At 52.2% G+C, this 25,210-nt stretch overlaps 1 protein-coding gene across 1 annotated transcript in view; it reads left to right on the top strand.

Annotated features, from left to right (window-relative positions):
* The first annotated feature begins 3,175 nt into the window (after nucleotides 1–3,175).
* robo3 (roundabout, axon guidance receptor, homolog 3 (Drosophila)) overlaps nucleotides 3,176–25,210 on the top strand; it is a 342,818-nt gene continuing 320,783 nt past the window's right edge. Inside the window, 1 exon segment of the mRNA XM_038779342.1 lies at nucleotides 3,176–3,699. Coding sequence (XP_038635270.1) covers nucleotides 3,642–3,699 — 58 coding nt within the window. The 5' untranslated portion in view covers nucleotides 3,176–3,641.

Below are 25,210 nucleotides of genomic sequence, written 5' to 3'. Positions count from 1 at the left end.
TATCACTCAGTGCAGTATCACTGTGTGTGACAGTTATATCAGTGAGAGCAGTATCACTGGTGTGACAGTGTTATATCACAGTGTGCAGTATCACTGGTGTGACAGTGTTATATCACTCAGTGCAGTATCACTTTGTGTGACAGTGTTATATCACTGAGTGCAGCATCACTTTGTGTGACAGTGTTATATCACTCAGTGCAGTATCACTGTGTGTGACAGTTATATCAGTAAGAGCAGTATCACTGGGTGTGACAGAGTCATATCACTAAGTGCAGTATCGCTTTGTGTGACAGTAAAATATCACTGAGTGCAGCATTACTTTGTGTGACAGTGTTATATCAGTGTGCAGTATCACTGTGTGTGACAGTGTTATATCAGTGATAGCAGCATCACTGTGTGTGGCAGTGTTATATCAGTGTGCAGCATCACTTTGTGTGACAGTGTTATATCAGTGTGCAGTATCACTGTGTGTGACAGTGTTATATCAGTGAGAGCAGCATCACTGTGTGTGACAGTGTTATATCAGTGTGCAGTATCACTTTGTGTGACAGTGTTATATCAGTGAGAGCAGCATCACTGTGTGTGACAGTGTTATATCACTCAGTGCAGCATCACTGTGTGTGACAGTTATATCAGTGAGAGCAGTATCACTGGGTGTGACAGTTATATCACAGTGTGCAGTATCAGTGTGTGTGACAGTGTTATATCACTCAGTGCAGCATCACTGTGTGTGACAGTTATATCAGTGAGAGCAGTATCACTGGGTATGACAGTTATATCACAGTGTGCAGTATCAGTGTGTGTGACAGTGTTATATCACTCAGTGCAGCATCACTGTGTGTGACAGTTATATCAGTGAGAGCAGTATCACTGGGTGTGACAGTTATATCACAGTGTGCAGTATCAGTGTGTGTGACAGTGTTATATCACTCAGTGCAGCATCACTGTGTGTGACAGTTATATCAGTAAGAGCAGTATCACTGTGTGTGACAGTGTTATATCACTCAGTGCAGTATCACTTTGTGTGACAGTGTTATATCACTGAGTGCAGCATCACTTTGTGTGACAGTGTTATATCACTCAGTGCAGTATCACTGTGTGTGACAGTTATATCAGTAAGAGCAGTATCACTGGGTGTGACAGAGTCATATCACTAAGTGCAGTATCGCTTTGTGTGACAGTAAAATATCACTGAGTGCAGCATCACTTTGTGTGACAGTGTTATATCAGTGTGCAGTATCACTGTGTGTGACAGTGTTATATCAGTGAGAGCAGCATCACTGTGTGTGGCAGTGTTATATCAGTAAGAGCAGCATCACTGTGTGTGACAGTGTTATATCAGTGTGCAGTATCACTTTGTGTGGCAGTGTTATATCAGTGAGAGCAGTATCACTGTGTGTGACAGTGTTATATCAGTAAGAGCAGTATCGCTGTGTGTGACAGTGTTATATCAGTAAGAGCGGTGTCACGCTGTGTGGCAGTGTTACATCACTGAGAGCTCTATCACTGGGTGTGAAAGCGTTATATCACTGTGTGCAGTATCACGGTGTGTGACCGTGTTATATCACTGAGTGCAGTATCACTGTGTGTGACAGTGTTATACTGTATCACTGAGTGCAGTATCACTGTGTGTGACGTGTTATATCCCTGAGACCAGCATCATTGTGTGTAGCAGTGTTACATCACTGAGAGCTGTATCACTGGGTGTGCCAGCGTTATATCAGTGTGCAGTATCACTGTGTGTGACATTGTTATATTACTGAGTGCAGTATCACTGTGTGTGACAGTGTTATATCAGTGAGAACAGTATCACTGTGGGTGACAGTATTATATCAACGAGAGCAGTGACACTGGTCTGACAGTGATATATCACTGAGAACTGTAATACTGTATGTGTGTGTGAGACAGTGTTATATCGCTGAGTGCGTATCACTCTTTGTGGCAATGTTACATCACTGAGAGCAGTATCACTGTGTGTGACAGTCTCATATCACTGGGAAATGTATCACTGTACATGACAGTGTTATATCACTGGGAGCAGAATCACTGCGTGACAGTGCTATATCACTGTGTGATAGTGTTATATGACGATGTGGAGATGCCCGTGTTGGACTGGGGTGAGCACAGTAAGAAATCTTACAAAACCAGGTTGAAGTCCAATTGATTTCTTTCAAATCACTAGCTTTCGGAGCACTGCTCAAGTTCACCTGAGGAAGGAGCAATGCTCTGAAAGCTAGTGATTTGAATCAAACCTGTTGGACTTTAACCTGGTGTCGTTAGACTTCTTACAATGTTATATCACTGACAGCGGTACCACTGTGTATGCCAGTGCTCTATAACAGAACAGTATCACTGTGTGTGACGGTGTTGTGTTACTGAGTGCAGTGCCACTATGTGTTTTATATGCCTATGTACTGTCTCACATTCTCTGGACTTATTTTATTTTTGACATAAACGTTTACTTTTCTGATAAAGGTGCATTTATTCCTACCAGATTTACAGTGAGAAGTGTTTTTCCATTCTCCGATTATAACGCATCTTGGTTGAAAACCGTCACATATTTCTAGCCCTTTCTTGGGGCTCTTTAACTCCTGCAAATGGTGTGTTGTCTGATGCTGAGGGATTCGCTGTTTGTAGTTACGCGCAGGTATCTCAAAAAGTGCAATTGGTCAGGTGCAATTGGAAAGGAAGCTGCTGTTGGCCCTCTCAAGGTGGGGGAGCACCAACAGCCGTCCTGTCCTCAACAGACATCCATCCAGCTACATAGAGATACCAGCAGGGGCCGCTGGATTGTGATCGGGTTGTTGGAGGACTGACTGCTTCCTCTCGCCTCATATAGAACTTGTGAACTCTCGGGTCTCTCTAGCTCAGTCTCGCTCTGAGCGACTCAAGCTAACGGGAGAACCCTGTTCTGTCATCGTTTGGACCCCGGGGATGCTGTTCCCTGAGACTTCTAGCACTTCGGTCGATTTTACTGGGAGCACCTGAAACAGCCCCCTCTGAATCTTGACAATTCACAACCGGCTGGGGCAAGAGGGGGAGCCGGGATCTCTCCCGGACTGATTGATCAACCTGATCCCGGGAAGGGCGGGCGGGGGGGGGGGGGGGGGGGGGATGGGGAGGGAGTAGGGGGTGGAGTTGGGGAGGGGAGAGCTACACCCGAGAGTGAGAGGCAGAATGTGTGGAGAGATCTGGGCGGTGGAGGGAGGCGGGCTGGAGTGCGTGACGAAATCAGCTGGGAAGTTGGAACAAGTTAGCAAGAGACAACTCTGTGGGGCCGGGAGAGGTGGGAGGGAGAGTGAGAGAGGGAATGAATGAATGAGTGAGTGAGTGAATGGAGGCGGCCTGGCTCCATTGAGAAGAGAGACAGCGAGGTCGCAGACACGGAAAATCTTTCCCCGAGTTCACGGGGGGATACGTGGGGACATCGGGAAAGGTTGCCGAACGCCTGCTGTTTCAGCCAGAGTTGGAGTGAATTTCACCGAGTAACCGGCGGTTCGGATCCTGGATGTGCCGCTGCTTTTCTCGCCGGATCGGAGCCAGAGAGGAGGATTTTGAAAAATATATCTAAAGGAATTTTTGTATTACTTTTTTTTCTTGAATTGTAACGATCTGGGACGGACGGTTTGAGGAGACCCGCGATGCCGAGTGTGCCCGGGACACTGCACTTTCTCCTGCTCTCTGTCAGCTGGACTGCGGGTAAGGGACAAGATAATGTACAATACAGGATTGGTGTTTATAAATGTGGGATCCAAAATAGCGGCAAAGCCGGGGCAAGGTTCAAAACTAAACCACCTTTGTCACTTTCAAATTCTCCTAAACCGCCTATCGCTGGCTCCTGACATTGAAAACCGGTGCTGTAAAAATAAATTCAGAGGCTTTGCAAATATGAATTCCAATAGAACCGAGCGAGACAAGCAATAATGGAATTCATTGCAGGAAAGGAGCTTTGATTACTTTTCTGTGGGTTTAGCCTTCAGAGGGAGAGGTGGGAGGGAGGGCAAGGATGGAATATTTGATTCAGTCACAGGCAACATCAGAAAGTTGGTCAATGTGTAATGCAGATGTGTGCGGTTTACTGTCCCTGCTTGTGAGACGGCAGAACTATGGGATAAACTTAGTTTCCACAAACAACTGTGTGTGAGGCAGTGAGGGGTGGAGAGAGGTCCTGGCAGATTTAACCACAGACCCCTCTGTCTCACACACACCTTCCCTCTCGTATACATACCTCCTTGTCTCACACACACCTTCCCTCTCATACACACACCTCTCATACACACACCTTCCCTCTCATACACACACCTCTCATACACACACATTCCCTCTCTCATATACACACCTCTCTTACACACACACACACCTTCCCTCTCTCATACACACATCTCTCATACACACACATTCCCTCTCTCATAGACACACCTCTCTCACACACACCTTCCCTCTTATACACACACCATCCCTCTCTCATACACACACCTCTCACACACACACCTTCCCTCATACACACACCTTCCCTCTCATACACACACCTCTCATACACACACCATCCCTCTCTCATACACACACCTCTCATACACACACCATCCCTCTCTCATACACACACCTCCCCTCTCATACACACACCTCTCATACACACACCATCCCTCTCTCATACACACACCTCCCCTCTCATACACACACCTCTCATACACACACCATCCCTCTCTCATACACACACCTCTCATACACACACCTCTCATACACACATACCTCTCACACATACACTTTCCCTCTCGCTCATACACATACCTCTCTCACACACACCTTCCCTCCCTCTGATATGCATTCCTCTCTCATATTCACACTTTCCCTCTCTCTCATACACACCCGTATACCAAGAGAATCGCACTTCACATTTTGCGCTGAAGACAGATTTAGTAAAATCAGTGGAAAGAGAAAAGAAACACACCCCGCGTTAATCTGCACAATATTCCCTCCCCTCTCGCCGTATCCTTTAAAAGTGGCTACTCCCCTTACCCGACCGGCTAAGGCTTATCTCCACAAAAGGAGGGAGATGATACTGTACACAAGCGAAGCACAGGGAAATCGATCCGTCACTCCTACATTCCATATACATCAAAAAAATCCCCGATAGCTTAAAATGCCAGATCGTACTTAGAGGGTTGAAGTTTAATAAAATGCGTTGCTGAAGAACAGCCGTCAATCAGAGGGATTCCAGTCTGTTGTGTGAACTCGCCCGATAGAAGTGGCCCTATATTTCTCCTCCATGCAGTTTGCATTGCTGTCGGATCTCAGCAATGTTTGTGGCGTTGGGCAGCTTTATATATTTTTTATATAGAGAGAGCTGGCGGGCCTGTGAACACAGACACGTGGTGCAGCTGGGCAAACAGCAAAACCAAACTGAGAAGTGTGAGTGTCACCGCGTGTGTTAGAATACAATACCCTCTCCAAACAAGGAACTGCTGCTACCCTGGAGCCTCGCGGAATGCACTGAGCCATTTGATTTCTGGAGGAAATTTAAACAGTTGGCAGTGGAGTGTTGAGAAATTGTGAATCTATTTCTGTGCGATTTGGGGTAAAAATTGGAAAGGAGAGTACAGAAAATGCCGGAGAAACTCAGATGTGGCAGCATCTGTGGAGCGAGAGACAGAGGTAATATTTGGGATGGAAATGATCCTTCTGTTCTGTCCAAGGGTCATTTCAACCCGAAACGTTCCCTCTGTTTCACTCCACAGATGCTGCCAGATCGGAGTTTCTCCGGCATTTTCTGTACACAGGCTACCCACCCCTACCCAGGCTCACCCGCCCCCACCCAGGCTCACCCCCCAACCCCCACCCACAACCAGGCTCACACCCCCCCACCCCCACCCAGGCTCAACCCCCACCCACACCGAGGCTCACTCCCCCCCCCCCCTCACACCCAGGCTCACTCCCCCCCCCTCACACCCAGGCTCACTCCCCCCCTCACACCCAGGCTCACTGCCCCCCCCTCACACCCAGGCTCACTCCCCCCCCCTCACACCCAGGCTCACTCCCCCCCCCCCCTCACACCCAGGCTCACTTCCCACCTCACACCCAGGCTCACTCCCCAACCCCCCCTCCCCCCACGCCCAGGCTCACCCCCACCCACACCCAGGCTCACTCCCCCCTCACACCCAGGCTCACTCCCCAGCCCCCCCCTCACACCCAGGCTCACTCCCCAGCCCCCCCCCCCCACCCAGGCTCACCCCCACCCAGGGTCACCCCCCCCCCACATCCAGGCTTACCCCCCCCCCCACATCCAGGCTTACCCCCCCCCCACACCCAGGCTCACCACCCCCCCCCCCCACACCCAGGCTCACTCACCCCCCACACCCAGGCTCACTCTCCCCCACACCCAGGCTCACATCCCCTACCCAGGCTCTCCATCCCAGGCTCTCCATCCCCCACACACACCCAGGCTCACCCCCCCCACTCCCCCCCCCCCCCCCACCACACCCAGGCTCAATCCCCCCCCCCCCCCTCACACCCAGGCTCCCCCCCCCCCACACCCATGCTCACCCCCCCCCCCACAACCAGGCTCACTCCCCCACACACCCTGGCTCACCCCCTCCCCCCACACCCAGGCTCACACCCCCCCCCCCCTTACACCCAGGCTCACTCCCACCGTCTCACTCCCCCCAGTCTCACCTCCCCCCCCACACCCATGCTCACCCCCACCCCCATACCCAGGCTCACTCCCCCCCACCCAGGCTCACTTCCCCCCCCCCCCCACCCTGGCTCACCCCCCCCCCCCCACACCCAGGTTCACTCCCCCCAGTCTCACTCCCACCCCCACACCCAGGCTCACTCACCCCCCCCCCACACCCAGGCTCACTCCCCCCCCTCACACCCAGGCTCACTCCCCCCCCACCCCACACCCAGGCTTACTGCCCCCCATTGAGACTCACCCCCCCCCCCATCGAGACTCATCCCCCCATCGAGACTCACCCCCCCCCCCCCCGCACCAGGGCTCACCCCCCTACCCAGTCTCACCCCCCCTACTCAGGCTCACCCCCCTACCCAGGTTCACCCCCCTACCCAGGCTCACCCCCCCTACCCAGGCTCATCCCCCCCCCCACACCCAGGCGCACCCTCCACACCCAGACTCTCCCCCCCCCACACCCAGGGTCAACCCCATGCACCCCCCCACACCCAGGCTCACTCCCCCCCCCACACCCAGGCTCACATCCCCCCCCCCCCCACACACCAGGACTCACATCCCCCCACCACACCCAGGCTCACATCCCCCCCCCCCTCACACCCAGGCTCACGTCCCCCGACCACCCCCAGGCTCACATCCCCTACCCAGGCTCACTCCCTCCCCCTCCCCCTCCCCTCCCCCCTCCCCTCCCCACACCCAGGCTCACTCTCCTCCCTCCACACCCAGGCTCACTCTCCCCCCTCCACACCCAGGCCCACTCTCCCCCCTCCACACCCAGGCCCACTCTCCCCCCTCCACACCCAGGCCCACTCTCCCCCCTCCACACCCAGGCCCACTCTCCCCCCTCCACACCCAGGCCCACTCTCCCCCCTCCACACCCGGGCTCACTCACCCCCCTCCACACCCAGGCTCACATCCCCCCACCACACCCAGGCTCACATCCCCTACCCAGGCTCAACCCTCCTACCCAGGCTTACTCCCCCCCCCCCACACCCAGGTTCACTCCCCCCTGCCCCCCACATCCAGGCTCACATCCCCTACCCAGGCTCACCCCCCCTACCCAGGCTCACCCCCCCTACCCAGGCTCACCCCACCACCAAGGATCACCCCCCTCTACCCAGGCTCACACCTCCCTCTACGCAGGCTCACACCCCCCTCTACCCAGGCTCACATCCCCCTCTACCCAGGCTCACCCCCCCTACCCAGGCTCACCCCACCACCAAGGATCACCCCCCTCTACCCAGGCTCACATCCCCCTCTACCCAGGCTCACACCCCCCTCTACTCAGGCTCACACCACCCCACCCAGACTCACTGACTCCCCCCCCCCCCCCACCCCCCAGGCTCACCCCCCCCCCCCACCCAGGCTCACACCACCCCACCCAGGCTCACACCACCCCCCCAACCCAAGCTCACCCCCCCATCCCACCCAGGCTTACCCCCCCCCGCTACCCACCCAGGCTCACCCAACCCCCCCACCCACCCTCACCCACCCTCACCACACCACCCACCCACCCTCACCACACCCACCCACCCTCACCACACCACCCCCCACCCAGGCTCATCCCCCCCGCCCAGGCTCAGCCCCCAGGCTCACCAACCCCCCCCCAGGCGCACCCCCCCTACCCACCCAGGCTCACCCCCCCTACCCACCCTGGCTCACCCCCCCTACCCACCCTGGCTCACCCCCCCTACCCACCCAGGCCTCACCCCCCTACCCACCAGGCCTCACCCCCCTACCCACCCAGGCCTCACCCCCCTACCCACCCAGGCCTCACCCCCTACCCACCCAGGTCTCCCCCCCCAACCCAGGTCTCCCCCCCCCAAACCCAGGTCTCCCCCCCCCAAACCCAGGTCTCCCCCCCCCAAACCCAGGTCTCCCCCCCCCCCAAACCCAGGTCTCCCCCCCTCCCAAACCCAGGTCTCCCCCCCTCCCAAACCCAGGTCTCCCCCACCCCAAACCCAGGTCTCCCCCCCCCAAACCCAGGTCTCCCTCCCCCCCAAACCCAGGTCTCCCCCCCCCCAAACCCAGGTCTCCCCCCCCCCAAACCCAGGTCTCCCCCCCCCCCAAACCCAGGTCTCCCCCCCCCCCAAACCCAGGTCTCCCCCCCCCCAAACCCAGGTCTCCCCCCCCCAAACCCAGGTCTCCCCCCCCCCATTCCCAGGTCTCCCCCCCCATTCCCAGGTCTCCCCCCCCCAAACCCAGGTCTCCCCCCCCAAACCCAGGTCTCCCCCCCCCAAACCCAGGTCCTCCCCCCCCCAAACCCAGGTCTCCCCCCCCCCCAAACCCAGGTCTCCCCCCCCCCAAACCCAGGTCTCCCCCCCCCCAAACCCAGGTCTCCCCCCCCCCAAACCCAGGTCTCCCCCCCCCAACCCAGGTCCCCCCCCCCCAACCCAGGTCCCCCCCCCCCAAACCCAGGTCTCCCCCCCCAACCCAGTCTCCCCCCCCAAACCCAGGTCTCGCCCCCCCCAAACCCAGGTCTCCCCCCCCCAAACCCAGGTCTCGCCCCCCCCCAAACCCAGGTCTCCCCCCCCCAAACCCAGGTCTCCCCCCCCCCCCCCCACACCCAGGCTCACTCTCCCCCACACCCAGGCTCACATCCCCTACCCAGGCTCTCCATCCCAGGCTCTCCATCCCCCACACACACCCAGGCTCACCCCCCCCCACCACACCCAGGCTCAATCCCCCCCCCCTCACACCCAGGCTCCCCCCCCCCACACCCATGCTCACCCCCCCCCCCTCACAACCAGGCTCACTCCCCCACACACCCTGGCTCACCCCCTCCCCCCACACCCAGGCTCACCCCCCCCCCCTTACACCCAGGCTCACTCCCACCGTCTCACTCCCCCCAGTCTCACCTCCCCCCCCACACCCATGCTCACCCCCACCCCCATACCCAGGCTCACTCCCCCCCACCCAGGCTCACTCCCCCCCCCCCCCCGCCCTGGCTCACCCCCCCCCCCCCCACACCCAGGTTCACTCCCCCCAGTCTCACTCCCACCCCCACACCCAGGCTCACTCACCCCCCCCCACACCCAGGCTCACTCCCCCCCCTCACACCCAGGCTCACTCCCCCCCCACCCCACACCCAGGCTTACTGCCCCCCCCCCATCGAGACTCATCCCCCATCGAGACTCACCCCCCCCCCCGCACCAGGGCTCACCCCCCTACCCAGTCTCACCCCCCCTACTCAGGCTCACCCCCCTACCCAGGTTCACCCCCCTACCCAGGCTCACCCCCCCTACCCAGGCTCACCCCCCCCCCCCCACACCCAGGCGCACCCTCCACACCCAGACTCTCCCCCCCCCACACCCAGGCTCAACCCCACGCACCCCCCCACACCCAGGCTCACTCCCCCCCCCACACCCAGGCTCACATCCCCCCCCCCCGCCACACACCAGGACTCACATCCCCCCCCACACCCAGGCTCACGTCCCCCGACCACCCCCAGGCTCACATCCCCTACCCAGGCTCACTCCCTCCCCCTCCCCTCCCCCCTCCCCTCCCCACACCCAGGCTCACTCTCCCCCCTCCACACCCAGCCTCACTCTCCCCCCTCCACACCCAGGCCCACTCTCCCCCCTCCACACCCAGGCCCACTCTCCCCCCTCCACACCCAGGCCCACTCTCCCCCCTCCACACCCGGGCTCACTCTCCCTCCACCACACCCATGCTCACTCTACCCCCTCCACACCCAGGCTCACTCTCCCCCCTCCACACCCAGGCTCACATCCCCCCACCACACCCAGGCTCACATCCCCTACCCAGGCTCAACCCTCCTACCCAGGCTTACTCCCCCCACCCCCACACCCAGGTTCACTCCCCCCTGCCCCCCACATCCAGGCTCACATCCCCTACCCAGGCTCACCCCCCCTACCCAGGCTCACCCCCCCTACCCAGGCTCACCCCACCACCAAGGATCACCCCCCTCTACCCAGGCTCACACCTCCCTCTACGCAGGCTCACACCCCCCTCTACCCAGGCTCACATCCCCCTCTACCCAGGCTCACCCCCCCTACCCAGGCTCACCCCACCACCAAGGATCACCCCCCTCTACCCAGGCTCACATCCCCCTCTACCCAGGCTCACACCCCCCCTCTACTCAGGCTCACACCACCCCACCCAGACTCACTGACTCCCCCCCCCCCACCACCACCCAGGCTCACCCCCCCCCCCACCCAGGCTCACACCACCCCACCCAGGCTCACACCACCCCCCCCAACCCAAGCTCACCCCCCCATCCCACCCAGGCTTACCCCCCCCGCTACCCACCCAGGCTCACCCAACCCCCCCACCCACCCTCACCCACCCTCACCACACCACCCACCCACCCTCACCACACCCACCCACCCTCACCACACCCACCCACCCTCACCACACCCACCCACCCTGACCACACCACCCCCCACCCAGGCTCATCCCCCCCGCCCAGGCTCAGCCCCCAGGCTCACCAACCCCCCCCTACCCACCCAGGCTCACCCCCCCTACCCACCCTGGCTCACCCCCCCTACCCACCCTGGCTCACCCCCCCTACCCACCCTGGCTCACCCCCCCTACCCACCCTGGCTCACCCCCCCTACCCACCCTGGCTCACCCCCCCTACCCACCCAGGCCTCACCCCCCCTACCCACCCAGGCCTCACCCCCCCTACCCACCCAGGCCTCACCCCCCCTACCCACCCAGGTCTCCCCCCCCCAACCCAGGTCTCCCCCCCCCCCCAAACCCAGGTCTCCCCCCCCCAAACCCAGGTCTCCCCCCCCCAAACCCAGGTCTCCCCCCCCCCCAAACCCAGGTCTCCCCCCTCCCAAACCCAGGTCTCCCCCACCCCAAACCCAGGTCTCCCCCCCCCAAACCCAGGTCCCCCCCCCAAACCCAGGTCTCCCCCCCCCCAAACCCAGGTCTCCCCCCCCCCCAAACCCAGGTCTCCCCCCCCCCCCAAACCCAGGTCTCCCCCCCCCAAACCCAGGTCTCCCCCCCCCCCAAACCCAGGTCTCCCCCCCCCCAAACCCAGGTCTCCCCCCCCCCCCCAAACCCAGGTCTCCCCCCCCCCAAACCCAGGTCTCCCCCCCCCCAAACCCAGGTCTCCCCCCCCAAACCCAGGTCTCCCCCCCCCCATTCCCAGGTCTCCCCCCCCATTCCCAGGTCTCCCCCCCCCAAACCCAGGTCTCCCCCCCCCCCCAAACCCAGGTCTCCCCCCCCCAAACCCAGGTCTCCCCCCCCCAACCCAGGTCTCCCCCCCCAACCCAGGCCCCCCCCCCCAAACCCAGGTCTCCCCCCCCCCCCCAACCCAGGTCTCCCCCCCCCAAACCCAGGTCTCCCCCCCCCAAACCCAGGTCTCGCCCCCCCCCAAACCAGGTCTCCCCCCCCCCCCAAACCCAGGTCTCCCCCCCCCCCAAACCCAGGTCTCCCCCCCCCCCAAACCCAGGTCGCCCCCCCCAAACCCAGGTCCTCCCCCCCCCCCAAACCCAGGTCTCCCCCCCCCCCAAACCCAGGTCTCCCCCCCCAAACCCAGGTCTCCCCCCCCCAAACCCAGGTCTCGCCCCCCCCCAAACCCAGGTCTCCCCCCCCCCCAAACCCAGGTCTCCCCCCCCCCCCCAACCCCGGGTCTCCCCCCCCCCCCAAACCCAGGTCTCCCCCCCCCCCCAAACCCAGGTCTCCCCCCCCAAACCCAGGTCTCGCCCCCCCCCAAACCCAGGTCTCCCCCCCCCCCCAAACCCAGGTCTCCCCCCCCCCAAACCCAGGTCTCCCCCTCCCCCCAAACCCAGGTCTCCCCCTCCCCCCAAACCCAGGTCTCCTCCTCCCCCCAAACCCAGGTCTCCCCCTCCCCCCCAAACCCAGGTCTCCTCCTCCCCCCAAACCCAGGTCTCCTCGTCCCCCCAAACCCAGGTCTCCTCCTCCCCCAAACCCAGGTCTCCCCCCCACCCAGGTCTCAACTCAATGAAGGCTGTGTCGTTGCAAAACGAGAGATCCAATCAGGTTGTCGCGATCGGGAGTTTGAACTGGGACCGGCTGTGCTGTTGCGACAGGATTTCAGAGTGAGAGAACCGCGTTTTCACAGCTCGGATCGAGTCAATCCACAAAGTCACCTCACGTTAGTTTAGGGTTAATCCTCCCACAGGTGCTGTCTAGTCGGCCTCGACCTTCGAATGAAACGTTTAGGAGCGTTTTGTATGGAAGTGCCCAGTGTTGGTTAATTAGTGGATGCAGATCAGTTTTGCCCCTGTGACCTATCTCCTTGTTTACACGTTCTGGTGTTTTTACTTATTTGTCCAGGGGCTTAGTGAATAGAACCATAATAGCACTGAACATTGCAGGCTGTGAATTAAACACGCAGTCATTAACACTTCAATTAAAACGTTCGACACACAGGAACGGGCATTCTAGCAAACTAATTATTTTACCAAAGACTGGATTACAAATTTAACCCTTTCAGAACGAGAGTAAACGGAGCGCCATTCTCACTGTCTGGGCCAGTTTTTACATTGTGGGAATAACCACAGCATCATTGTTAAACTCTCAGTTGTAACAGACCTCGCCTCACCTTCATTACCAGCCCCTTGGCGATATCACTTTCTGTTACACCCCACTATCATTATAAGGCACGCAATTCTAACCTTTCCTCTCTTGCGCACCTCCCACTCATTAACCGGCCCTTGGTAATAACACCCCCTCTGGTACACACCCACTGTCATTATCAAGGTCTCTGTTACACACCAATCCCTCATTTGCAACGCTCCCTGTTGCAACATTCTTTGCTGCACACATCCCACATTCATTCTGTGACACCCAGGATTTCCCAAAGTCAAATTCTCAGCCACAGAAAATTTCAGAAATCGACCCTGGCCGAGGAATTGGGAGCAGGAGAGAAGGGATTCCAGATCGCCCCCCCCCCCCCCCCCCCCCCCGCCCCCGCCCCCCAAAGGAAATCAGGAAAGTCGCGAACACCTTTACAGTAAATCCTTGAGTTAACGTGGGACTCCTGACTAAACTTTTAGAAACAGAAAAGGCTGGATAAACTCCGCGGGTCTGACAGCATCTGTGAAGTGTCTAAGTGACCCTTCTCGAGAACTGTTTTATTAATTGGGACAAATTGGGAAAAAGAGTCACCCAGACTTGAAAGGTTAGCGCCCTTCTCTCGACAGATGCTGTCAGATCTGCTGAGATTGTCCAGTATTTTCTGTTTTTGTTTCTGATCCCAGCATCCGCAGTAATTTGCGTTTATATTAATTGGGAGTGTGGCTGTAAAATCAGACTGTATATGAGGCGCTTCTCCCGTTTCTGGATTCACGCATGGACTGAGTTTCCGATCTGTTGCTTCTCTCTCTCTCTCTCTCAGTCTCACTTTCCTGCCTCTTCAGGGACTGTATGTTTCTGCTTGAAGTGACATTCTCTAAATGTCTGCCAGTTTCATCAAAGAAAATTGCTGCCCCAACGCTTTTATTAACGAAAGAAGGAAATACTTGCATTTGTATAGCACCTTTCGTGGCCTCAAAATGTCCCCAAAACGTTTTTCAGCCAGTGTTGAATTATCCTCACTGTCATAATGTGGGAACCACGGCAGCCACTTTAGGTACAGTAAGTTACCACAAACAACCACCAGACAATGTGTATTTGTTATATTGACTGTAAGGCATAAATATTAGCCAGGGTACCAGGGAAACACCCCTGCATTAGGATATCTGTGTTGGATCCATATTAATTTCTTACAGAAATCATATTGCCTTTCCACAGAAGTTTGGTGTAAAATACCTTCTAAGTGCCACAGAATTGTAGGGTTGCTGGTTACAGCATTCTGTTATTTACCCACCTTCACTCTCTTGGTTATGGTATTTTCATACAACTTCTGCAATTGTTATACTGCCATATGAGGAAAGATTGAATCAGTTATGATTGCGTTCGCTAGAGTTCAGAAGAATGAGGAGGGGATTTCACAGAAATCACTAAAAGTCTAACAGGACTAGACAGGGTAGATGCAAGAAGGATGTTCCCAATGGTAGGAGTGTCCAGAACCAGGGGTGATAATCTGAGGGTGGACCATTTAGGACTGAGGTGAGGAGAAATATCTTCGCCCAGAGAGATGCGAGCCTGTGGAATTAGTTACCACAGGAAGTAGTTGAGGCCAAAACATTGTATGTTTTCAAGAAGCAGTTAGATGTAGCACTTGGGGTGAAGGGGAGCAAAGGATATGGAGGAAAGCAGGGTAAGCCATTGAGTTGGATGATCAGCCATGATCATAATGAATGGCAGAGTAGACTTAAAAGGCTGAATGACCTAATTGTGCTTCTAATTTCTATGATATAAGGTTTCCAGTCAGGGAACATCTTCAGTATATGTTAGAACATTCCTTATTTACATACAGAGGTTTCTAGTATAATGCTCCCAGTTCTAATACCACTGGACACAGCTTCTATACATTTGATCGTCTTTTGTGGGCTATATCATGGGATGTTGACAACAGAGTTCATCTTTACTTGATTCCAGTTGACAACAACCCAGTGATAATCGGTTGCTGGTTGGTTTTGGCAAGGTGACAGCTATTACCCATTCTCTTCAGAGCTGCACAAAACTCTTCCAATTAATTGGAATGGAACAACTCAGTCTGGTTGCCACGGTGCAGATTTTTTTTTTACAGATCTGTTCATCAACCCCTGTCCCACCACTGATTGTTATTGCCTCATTGTTATTGCCCCACCAGGCTTGGTATAACCTCCTCGACCATTGAGTTTGTCCCTCTGTTTCGTCCTGCTGTCCGCCAGTTAGCAAAATACTTGTGATCAATATCCAAAATGCCAAAAACCATCAGTCACCGCTGCGGAATGATTGATGTTTTGTGGCAGCCATACAGAGGAAAGAGTGACCCAGCAAAACTCCAGGATGCATTTGGAAATATTTTAAGGCAAAGTGGTTGTCACAGAAACTAACCACGTCAATTATTGAAATGTTTGGATAGGAAAGCTGAAAGATGGAAAGGGGGGAGAATTTTAATTCTTTCCACAATTCAACCAACTGATTCTTGGCATTTGCTCCTGGCAGCTGCTGTGTGTCTTGCCAGGGTGGGTACAGCCTGAATTTGCTCCTTTTAAACGGATGTCAGTTCAAAGCTGGAGACAGCCCCTTTCCTGATGTGAGCTTGACCTTGGCCTCGATCTGTGGAGTGCTGAAAGGGTAGAGCGAGTGCAGTTTTCAGCGCAGCCTCCAGGTCAGCTGCTTTTGGAGTCTGGCGTGATTCCTGTTGGTATATGAGGAGGACTGCTCAATGCCTCAGAGATCTCCAGTAAAAGGCGGAAGCCAATAGTCAAAGTGAACCTTTGATTCCATTGGATTGCAATCAGGCCGGACAAACTCAGCCTCCGGCTCACTGCCTTGACATGCAATCATGAAATTATAACAGCACAGAGAAAGGCCATTCAACCCATCATGCCCATGTTAGGTTCCTGAAAGTCCCACTCCCCTTCTTCTTTGCAAATTCCTTCTTTCCAAATATTTATGCAATTTGCTTTTGAAAGCTACTGACTGGGTCTGGCTAGCCATGTGGAAAGTCAACCTCGTTTTTACATCCTGTTAAAGTGACTTATATGCTAGATGTGATGATTTTGTCAAGCCCCTCACCCATAAGGTTCAATAACTGGAAAAAACAATGGTCTCCACAGTCATGACAGTTGTTCAGAATACTGGACTTCCACCTCTGCATCCTGTGTTCAAATACAGGGCTGATTGACTCGATGAAAGGCTCCCCCGATTTGTCAGCTGTAAAGATTTGAAGCAAATGACTATGGACAGTCTCAACCAAGTCTCTGTCCACAATGTGGCACCAAGTTATCAATCTGACTTGGGCCACTTGGATACGATGTTTGGAGAACAGAAAGATCACAAGGTACAGTAGCAGCTATCCTGTGGGGCTGTGATTAAGGCACAATGTTGGGCCTTGTATAGAGGGAACTTTATTGTATTTACTTGTATCAGATCTGACTGGATGTGTTAGATAGGAGAGTGTCGCGGGATCTTCACTCTGCATCTAATCTTAAAATTACTTGTGAATGAATGCTCCCTGAAATCAGCCCAGGGAGTGGCTATTGTGGACTGGCTCTGCTATAACCTGATAAATCCAATCAGGGGAAATGTTTTTGTTCAAGGAATGGTATGAATATGGTACCCGTTACCACATGGCGAGTAGCAGATACATTCAAGAGGAAGCTAGATATGTACATGAGGGAAAAAGGAACACAGGAATATGCTGGTGGGATGAAATGAAGTAAGGTGGGAAAAAGCTCGTCTGCAAAAAGTTGGGCTGATAGGCCTTTCTCAGTGTTGTAAAATTCTACTTAATTCTGTGTGACCCTAACTTCAGCAATATTGTTCTTGCCATTCGATTCCCCAAATCTCGTTTTATAATTAACAATTGAGTAAGGCCAAAAACAATTGTGAGATATAGATGCCGAGTGTTGAATCTTATCTACTGTAGTTGATCTTTACATGATTTTTGCTTTGTATTGAAAATTACTTTTAGATGTAACTCTCGGCACCATTCTTAACTTGTACAGCTGTGATTACATTATCATTGCTGAGTGTTAATTGAGACTGCCCCACCTTTGCACAGTCTCTGTGTCTTAACATTCTGTATCTCCTAAACTATTGAATTAATTATAAATGAACAGTGTATGTCCAATTGTGAAGAAAGGCCGAAGGACATAAGCTCAGGGTTGGTTAAGGCTGACTGTGGGATTATTAGAGGGCAGTCGACACTGGAGCGGGCTATTAAAGAGGATGGTTGAGACCAGGGCACTGGAACTATTGAAGATGAATGTTATAAGAAGAGGACAGCATGGTAGCATAGTGGTTAGCACAGTTGCTTCACAGCTCCAGGGTCGCAGGTTCGATTCCCGACTTGGGTCACTTTCTGTGCGGAGTCTGCACGTTCCCCTGTGCCTGCGTGGGTTTCCACCAGGTGCTCCGATTTCCTCCCACAGTCCTACAAACCCACAGATGTGCAGGTTTGGTGGATTGGCCATTCTAAATTGCCCTTAGTGTCCATAAAGGTTGGATGGAGTTACTGGGTTATGGGGATAGGGTGGAGGTGTGGGCTTAGATAGGGTGGTCTTTCCAAGGGCCGGTGTAGACTCGATGGGCCAAATAGCCTCCCTCTGCACTGTAAATTCTATGATTGTAGAACTGAAGCCCTTCTTTATGCAAACTTACAGTGTAGCCTTCATAGAATGAAACTCTGTTATTATGGAACTACTGCACACCTATAGTGAAAATAATGTGTGTACATTAAATGTCCTGGTGTGTTTAATTTGAAAAGGCAATTATTTAGTTTCAAAATGTCTCAGATCTATAGAATCCCTACAGTGCAGAAGGAGGCCATTCGGCCTATCGAGTCTGCACCAGCCCTCTGAAAGAGGACCCTACCTGGGCCCACTCTCCCACCCTATCCCCGCAACCCAACCAAACCTGCATTTCTTTGGACTTGGACACTAAGCGGCAATTTTAGCATGGCCAGTCCACTAAATCTGCACATCTTTGGACTGTAGGAGGAAGCCAGAGCACCCGGAGGAAACCCACAAAGACATAGGGAGAACGTACATACTCCACACAGACAGTCACCCAAGGAATTGAACTCGGGACCCTGGCACGGTGTAGTAGCAGTGCTAACCACTGTGCCAACATGCCGCAAAAGATTTTGCAAAAGAGTCAATAAAACTTGACAAAATACACCCTGGTGGCTTTATGGATTTATGTAGTGGTTGGCATGGCGCCGTTTTGTATGGAAGGTGTTCTCTGGCTCACTCCTTTGTCTGTACTTCCTTAGCTGATCTCACAGTCGGAGCAACTAGGACACGGCAATGTCACCGCAACCCCCCCTCCACTCCACCCCCCACCCCTGGGTGTGGATCATTCAGAAACCCTCTTTCTAAACTCTAGTGCTAGAAGATGTGCAGTGTGACTGAGAACAGTATTGGGTTTTGCTTTGCTGCCTCCAATTCTGAATAGCTCTTGGACGGCTATTTGATCACGTAGCAACAAAGCCGGCCACAGTGCTACTCATTGTATATGCTCAGACATAAATCAGGCAATTTTAACTGGGCACATTCATCAGGAACCTGGTGAGTTGTGGTGCAATGCCCATTTTAAACATCTCCCGATTTTACTGTCCTTTGAAGATGGTGGAAAATAATATTGAGCAGGGAGTGAAATCAGCAATCCCCCCAAGCCTATGGGATCAGTTAAAATGGAACCCCAATGTTACAGGCCTTTGTGCTTGATCAGTCTCTGCTTCCTTTTAAAATGCTGGTTCTCCTATCTCTCCAGAGGAACCACTCCTCTCAGGGGGTCAATCCGCAATTTCAAACCCATTTAAAATGAAAGCTTTCGGAATACTTTTCACACTGGAAGAGCATATCTTCTATCAGGCACTCTTCCACCAGTAGAACTGAGTGAGCTTATTGCTCATTCACTGCAATAATTGTGACAGAGAAGTCATACGTGTGACAATTGCCCAGGCTGTAAATAAGATACAATGGAGAGGGAATCTTTCTCAGCGATGCATAAACTCCTACGAGATGCTGGTTTATTTTTTGTTTTTGTGTGTGAAAAATGTCAGAGATTCACACTCGTTGCCAGTATTGTAAAGCTTCCAGTGAGGGATATTTACAACTGAGTTCCCATTACTTGCTGTAAAGGGGTAAGTGAGGGGGGGCGGGGGTGGGGAGAGTGAGGAAGAATGTCCATGCAAACCAAAGGGGTATTATTCAAGCTCTCTTCCATTAGAAAAGGAATTGGGATGAAGACTGATTAGCGTCTTAGGTGTTCTTTGACGCCAGAACTATAGCAACAGACACAGACAGGATCAGAATGTGAAAGGTCCATGGGCAGGGTGAAAATAACAGTGCCAAACAAATTGAAATTTACATGGGGCTGAGCCTGAGTCGAGTAATGAGTAAACTGGGCTTTTTTGTTGACGGGCTGTTGTGTTTTATTGGAGTCGTTTTTAAAGAGAATGTCCCATGATTCTGCTTTTGGACCTCTGCTCCATGTCACAACAGCAAATGGAAGCTTCATTTGGACCGATTCTGAAAACATGCAGTGAAATAAAGTGCAATGTTTACTGCGCCTGAATCTTAGAAGTTGCTCAATCTGACTAACTGCCCTCTGTTCAGTGTTGTTGATCAGTTCTGTGAGGCTGACAGCTGAGATTTACTGATAAACCCTTTTCAAAATGCTGTTAATGAAGCAGAACTGTGAAATCTTCTTCGCAGTCTCTCTGTCTCATTAGGGCTTTATTCTTTTGTTTCAATGCATTTGGACATTTTCGGGCAAATTTCTCACTTGTGTTCCCCTGGGTCTCTCACGTTGTCTTTTCGGCTGGAACATCTGATATGGAAATACTTTAATTTCTTGGAAAATCAGAGGCCATGTACCGACTATTTCCCCAATATCTACTTCATGTTGGGAGCATGTAATTGGAAAATGTATTCCTTTGCTCACTATCTCCTAATACAATGGACATAATTTCATATGCAGGGAGAGATGGGACTTGATTCTTGATTAGAACTTGATTTTTCAATCTTTGCTCACCATTAGTTCCACAACAATGGTATGTTGGTTGAAATGGTTACACTAATATGTTAAGTTGTGTTACCTGTATCCAGATTCAGATGTTCAGTTGGCAGTGGCAATGAAAGGGAGGTAACTGGTAAGTTCACATAGTGTTCACCCTCTGTATTTAGTTCAGGGGTATCGCTGAGTTGGATGGCTCTTCTTGTCCCTAGACTGCAAGGCTATTTACATATACCTTTTCATTTTAGCGAACCGCTTTGAGGGGGAATACTGTGGAGATTGTGGGAAAGGGATCTTGGACTGTTCTCTCTGAAGTAGTGTCCAGACTGCTTGATGGTTTTCCCATCCTTTGCCAAATTGAAAACCACTTGGTCTGATAGATGCTTTGTCCACATACAGAAGTAGGGATATTTTGCCCAGATATGGGACATCTTCATGCCACATATTTAGTTTAATATTTCCCTTTTTTTATTTAGTGTCCCTGCATCATTTTGAACCTACGACTAGGTTTTATCAAGGGGTGGTGTGTGGGGGGTACTTCACATCAGCAGAAAGTAGCTTAAGACAAAAGCAGACCTCCCTGTGGGAGTTCACGACGTAGCAATCTACTTGCACAATGCAGACAATTGAAATATAACTAAGTATTTGAATGAAAGCACAGCAAAATGCCACCATCGCAGACCTGTAGGAACTATTTCTTTTTGTTGAGAGTCAGGCTCCTCTGTTTACTGACAGAGCTACTACTTAAGAAAACCTGTGTTCTCCGTAACACCTTTCCAATGGATTCTGAACCTGTGTGAATGAGATAAAATTGGTGATTGACAGCTCAGGCTCAAAAGGTGGGATTTTTCAGTGGCTTTTGTCAGCCATGGAGATGTAGAAATGTTATGGGTTTGTGGGGAGGGGGGGGGGGGGGGGGGTTAGGGGTCTGAGATGCAAATCGCTATGTGGAGCAGGGCCAAATTTTTACCATTTGCTTTTGCCTCAATGTTTTTTCCAATTAAGGGACAATTTAACATGGCCAATCCACCTACCCTGCACATCTTTTGGGTTATGGGGGTGAGACCCACGTTGATACGGGGCGAATGTGCAAACTCCACATGGACAGTGACCCGGGACGGGATCGAACCCGGGCCCTCAGTGCCATGAGGCAGCAGTGCGCCACTGTGCCGCCTTTGCTTTTGTCTAAATTATGCAAGATAAATTGATGGGCACTGAGGCAGTTGCTGAGCTTCTCTCTGTGTCAGTGAATTGAATGGATGGTTGATATTCACCTATTGTTACAGTGGCCTATTTATTGCCTGTATTTAAATAAGCCAAAGCACACTGCTATTTACATTTCAACTTTGTGAAATTGGCTTATTATTAGCAAACTGATTGTTGGAAAAGGAAATTTAGGGGATTCCCACTTGTGTTAGTTGTCGTCTAGAACCTAGACCCTACAACCCTGAGAGGCTTCTTCAAAAGAATGATGATTGACATCAGCTACCATCGGCAGCCTTCACCATTTCCTTTCCTCCTGATGTAGAGATGATTTCTAATTTCCAAAACTAGGGGTCATAAATATAAGACGGTTAGCATTGAGAAACTTCTTTAAATGGAAGATTGTTAGAATGTGGAACTTGCTACTACATAAGAACATAAGACATAAGGGCAGAATTAGGCTACTCAGCTCTACAAGCTCTTCATTCCAGGGATCATTCTTGTGGACCTCCCCGGGACACTTTTCAAGGCCAGCACATCCTTCCTTAGATACGGGGATCAAAACTGCTCACAATACTCCAAATGGGGTATGACCAGAGTCTTATTCCGCCTCAGAAGTACATCCTCAGTCTTGTATTCTAGCTCTCTCAACATAAATGCTAACATTGCATTTGCCTTCCTAACTGCTGACTGAACCTACACAAGATGGCATTGAAGTGGGAGGTCAGCCATGTTCTAGTTGAATGACAGAGCAGCTTTGAGGGGGCCAAATGGCCTATTCCTGATTCTATTTCCTATGTTCCTGCCCACAACAGTGAATGAGTAGAACGAACAGTTAATCTCTATTTGTTGGTGTTATTGAGAGACGAATGTTGGTCAGGACACCAGGAGAAATTCACCCATTCCAACTCATGTTCACTTGTACCATCCTGCACCCAGTCTCCCTTATCTTCAGCTGGCCACCATGGCGCTGTACGAGGTCAGAACCGGAATTGGCATTGGAGGTGAGGAGGAAGGCAGGGAGTCAATCGCAAAGCGATTTCCAGTTCGCTTTCAATGAACATTCCAAGTTTTTCCCGCTGGATTGCCACTCCTTTCATTATTGGCAAAATGCAATTTTATTGTCAATTCTTCCTATTATCCTTTTGAAATGTAATCACTGCTGTAATGCAAAAAATGTAAACAGCAATTTGATAGCAACCAGATGTCTTAGTGATGATGGTTGAGGATTAAACATTGGCCAGGAAACAGGCAAAAAACCCTCTCCTCTCCTTTGATACAGCTGAAGGTGGTACATAGAGCACATCTCACAAGGGCGAGGATGAGCCAGCTCTTTGAGGGGGTAGAAAATGTGTGTGACCGTTGCGGGGGGAGGGGGGGGGGGGTGCAAACCACGTTCATATGCTTTGGTCGTGTCCAAAGCTGGAGGATTACTGGAAGGAGGTTTTTAGGGTAATCTCTAAAGTGTTGCACGTGAAATTGGACCCGGGTCCCCGGGATGACATATTCGAGTGTCGGACCAGGCAGGGTTGGAAACTGGTGTGGAGGCAGATGTTGTAGCCTTTGCCTCATTGATCGCCCAAAGGCGGATCCTGTTGGGGTGGTGTGCCCTGGTGTGGCGGGGGGACCTGCTGGAATTCTTGACGCTTGAGAAGGTCAAATTTGAACTGAGGGGAAGGATGGAAGGGTTCTACAATTCATGGGTGTTATTCATTATGCACTTTCGAGAATTGGATTACATCGAACATTGGTGGGGGGTGGGTGGGAGGGTTGGGGGGAGGGGGACTGTATGTGTTAAAGGGTGACTATGGGTGATTCCTGATTCCTTTTTGTTATTTGTTTATGTTCACATGCGGGCTAATGTCTGGGGGTTTGGTGGGAAGATGGCATCATTGTTATTGATATGGGGATTGACATTGCATTCATTACTGATTATTGTTTATTGTTGGGTGTAAATTTGGGAGAAAATGTGAAAAAGGATAAAAATATTTTTAAAAAAAGGTTTGATGGGGTCATATATGGGGATAAGGCAGGGGAGTGGACCTAGATACACCGCACTGTACAACATCCCCAGAATGTGCTTCAAAGCTAACAAATTATTTTTCATATGAAGTCACTTATTATTGGGGTAGCACAATGTAACCAATTGGTCTCTTTGCCTAAGGAAGGATGTAACTTCTATCGAGGAAGTGCAATGAAGGTTCACCAGGCTGATCTCTGGGATAGAGGGATTATCCTCTGAGGGGTTGAGGAGACGGTCTCTACCAGTTTGCTCGACATACAGATCAGCGATGATCTTATTGAATGTCGGGGAGGCTTGAGGGGCTGAATGGCCTTCTTCTCCTATTCTGTAGGATCGTATGTGTGTATGTTCTCCAGAGTTTATAGGAATGGGAGCTGATCTCATTTACAATTCTTCCAGGGTTTGACTGGGCAGATGCAGGAGGGATGGTTCCCCCTGGCTGGGGTTAAAAGGGGGGGAAGGGGGTGGCGGGTGGAGTGAGGGATTCAGAACCAGCTTTGAGTGGCCAAATGGCCAATTCCTGATTCTATTTCCTATGTTCCTGCCCACAACCGTGAATGAGTAGAATGAACAGTTAATCTTTATTCGTTGGCGTTATCGAGAAATTAATGTTGGTCAGGAGAAATCCCTACATTTTTTTCTAATAGTGCCAGAAGACAGAAAAGGCAGAAGGGCCTTGATTTAATGCTTGATGTGAACCATGGCCCTTCCAGCAATACAGTACTCTTTCAGTACATACTCGGTTGTCTGCGTAGATCATACACATCATACACTCAAGTCCTGGAGTGGGGCTTGAACCCACAATTTTCTGAGAATTAAATGCAATCTTGCAACCAAGCTGCAACACTTAACCATTGGTAAAGCACCGATGACCTGCAATCTCATTTCAACAACAGTGAGAGGCCGTGCCAAGTGTTGGTCAGGACACCAGAAGAAATTCACCCATTCCAACTCATGTTCACTTGTGCCATCCTGCACCCAATCTCCCTTATCTTCAGCTGGCCACCATGGCGCTGTACGAGGTCACAACCGGAATTGGCATTGGGGGAGGGCAAAGCGATTTCCAGTTCGCTTTCAATGAACATTCCAAGTTTTCCCCGCTGGATTGCCACTCCTCTCAATATTGGCAAAACGCAATTTTATTGTCAATTCTTCCCTATTATCCTTTTTCAGACACCTCTTCCACGTCAACTTTATCATCATTGCCCTGTCAGAGCAATCAGGTAAAACTGCTTTCAGCTGCTCCTTACAAAGGGTCAGTGCAAACTGAATCTCCATAAAACCAGGGCATGGAGTGACAGGGCTCATTTCACACAGATATGGTTTTGGAAGGTTTAATTTCCCGCCTTCCCTCAGAGCAATGCATCAGTAGGCTTTGAGTGAAATCCTGGTTTTACACCTTCATTACCTCGCAAGGTGATTTCCATCCCTCCTGCTGCTTCCCCCATGTTGGTTCATATCTTTGTCCCAGTGGTGGGGCTGACTTGATTGTCTGCAGTCAGAATGTAGTCACCCCAAATGAACCAAAAGAGCTTAAAAGCTGCAGCAAAGCGTCTTCCAATGAATTGTCTATTCTTTTCAGTTCTCTTGTGCTGAAGAACTTGCATTTATATAGTGCTTTTCACAAATCTGAACAGCCCAAAGCAGTTTGACATACTTTTGAAATGTAGTCACTGCTGTAATGCAAGAAATGTAAACAGCAATTTGATAGCAACCAGATGTCTTAGTGATGATGGTTGAGGATT

The sequence above is a fragment of the Scyliorhinus canicula genome, chromosome 19 (genome assembly GCF_902713615.1).
Source record: "Scyliorhinus canicula chromosome 19, sScyCan1.1, whole genome shotgun sequence".
Classification (NCBI taxonomy): domain Eukaryota; kingdom Metazoa; phylum Chordata; class Chondrichthyes; order Carcharhiniformes; family Scyliorhinidae; genus Scyliorhinus; species Scyliorhinus canicula.
The sequence above is the reverse complement of the archived record's forward strand: the minus strand, read 5'-3'. Positions and strand labels throughout refer to the sequence as shown.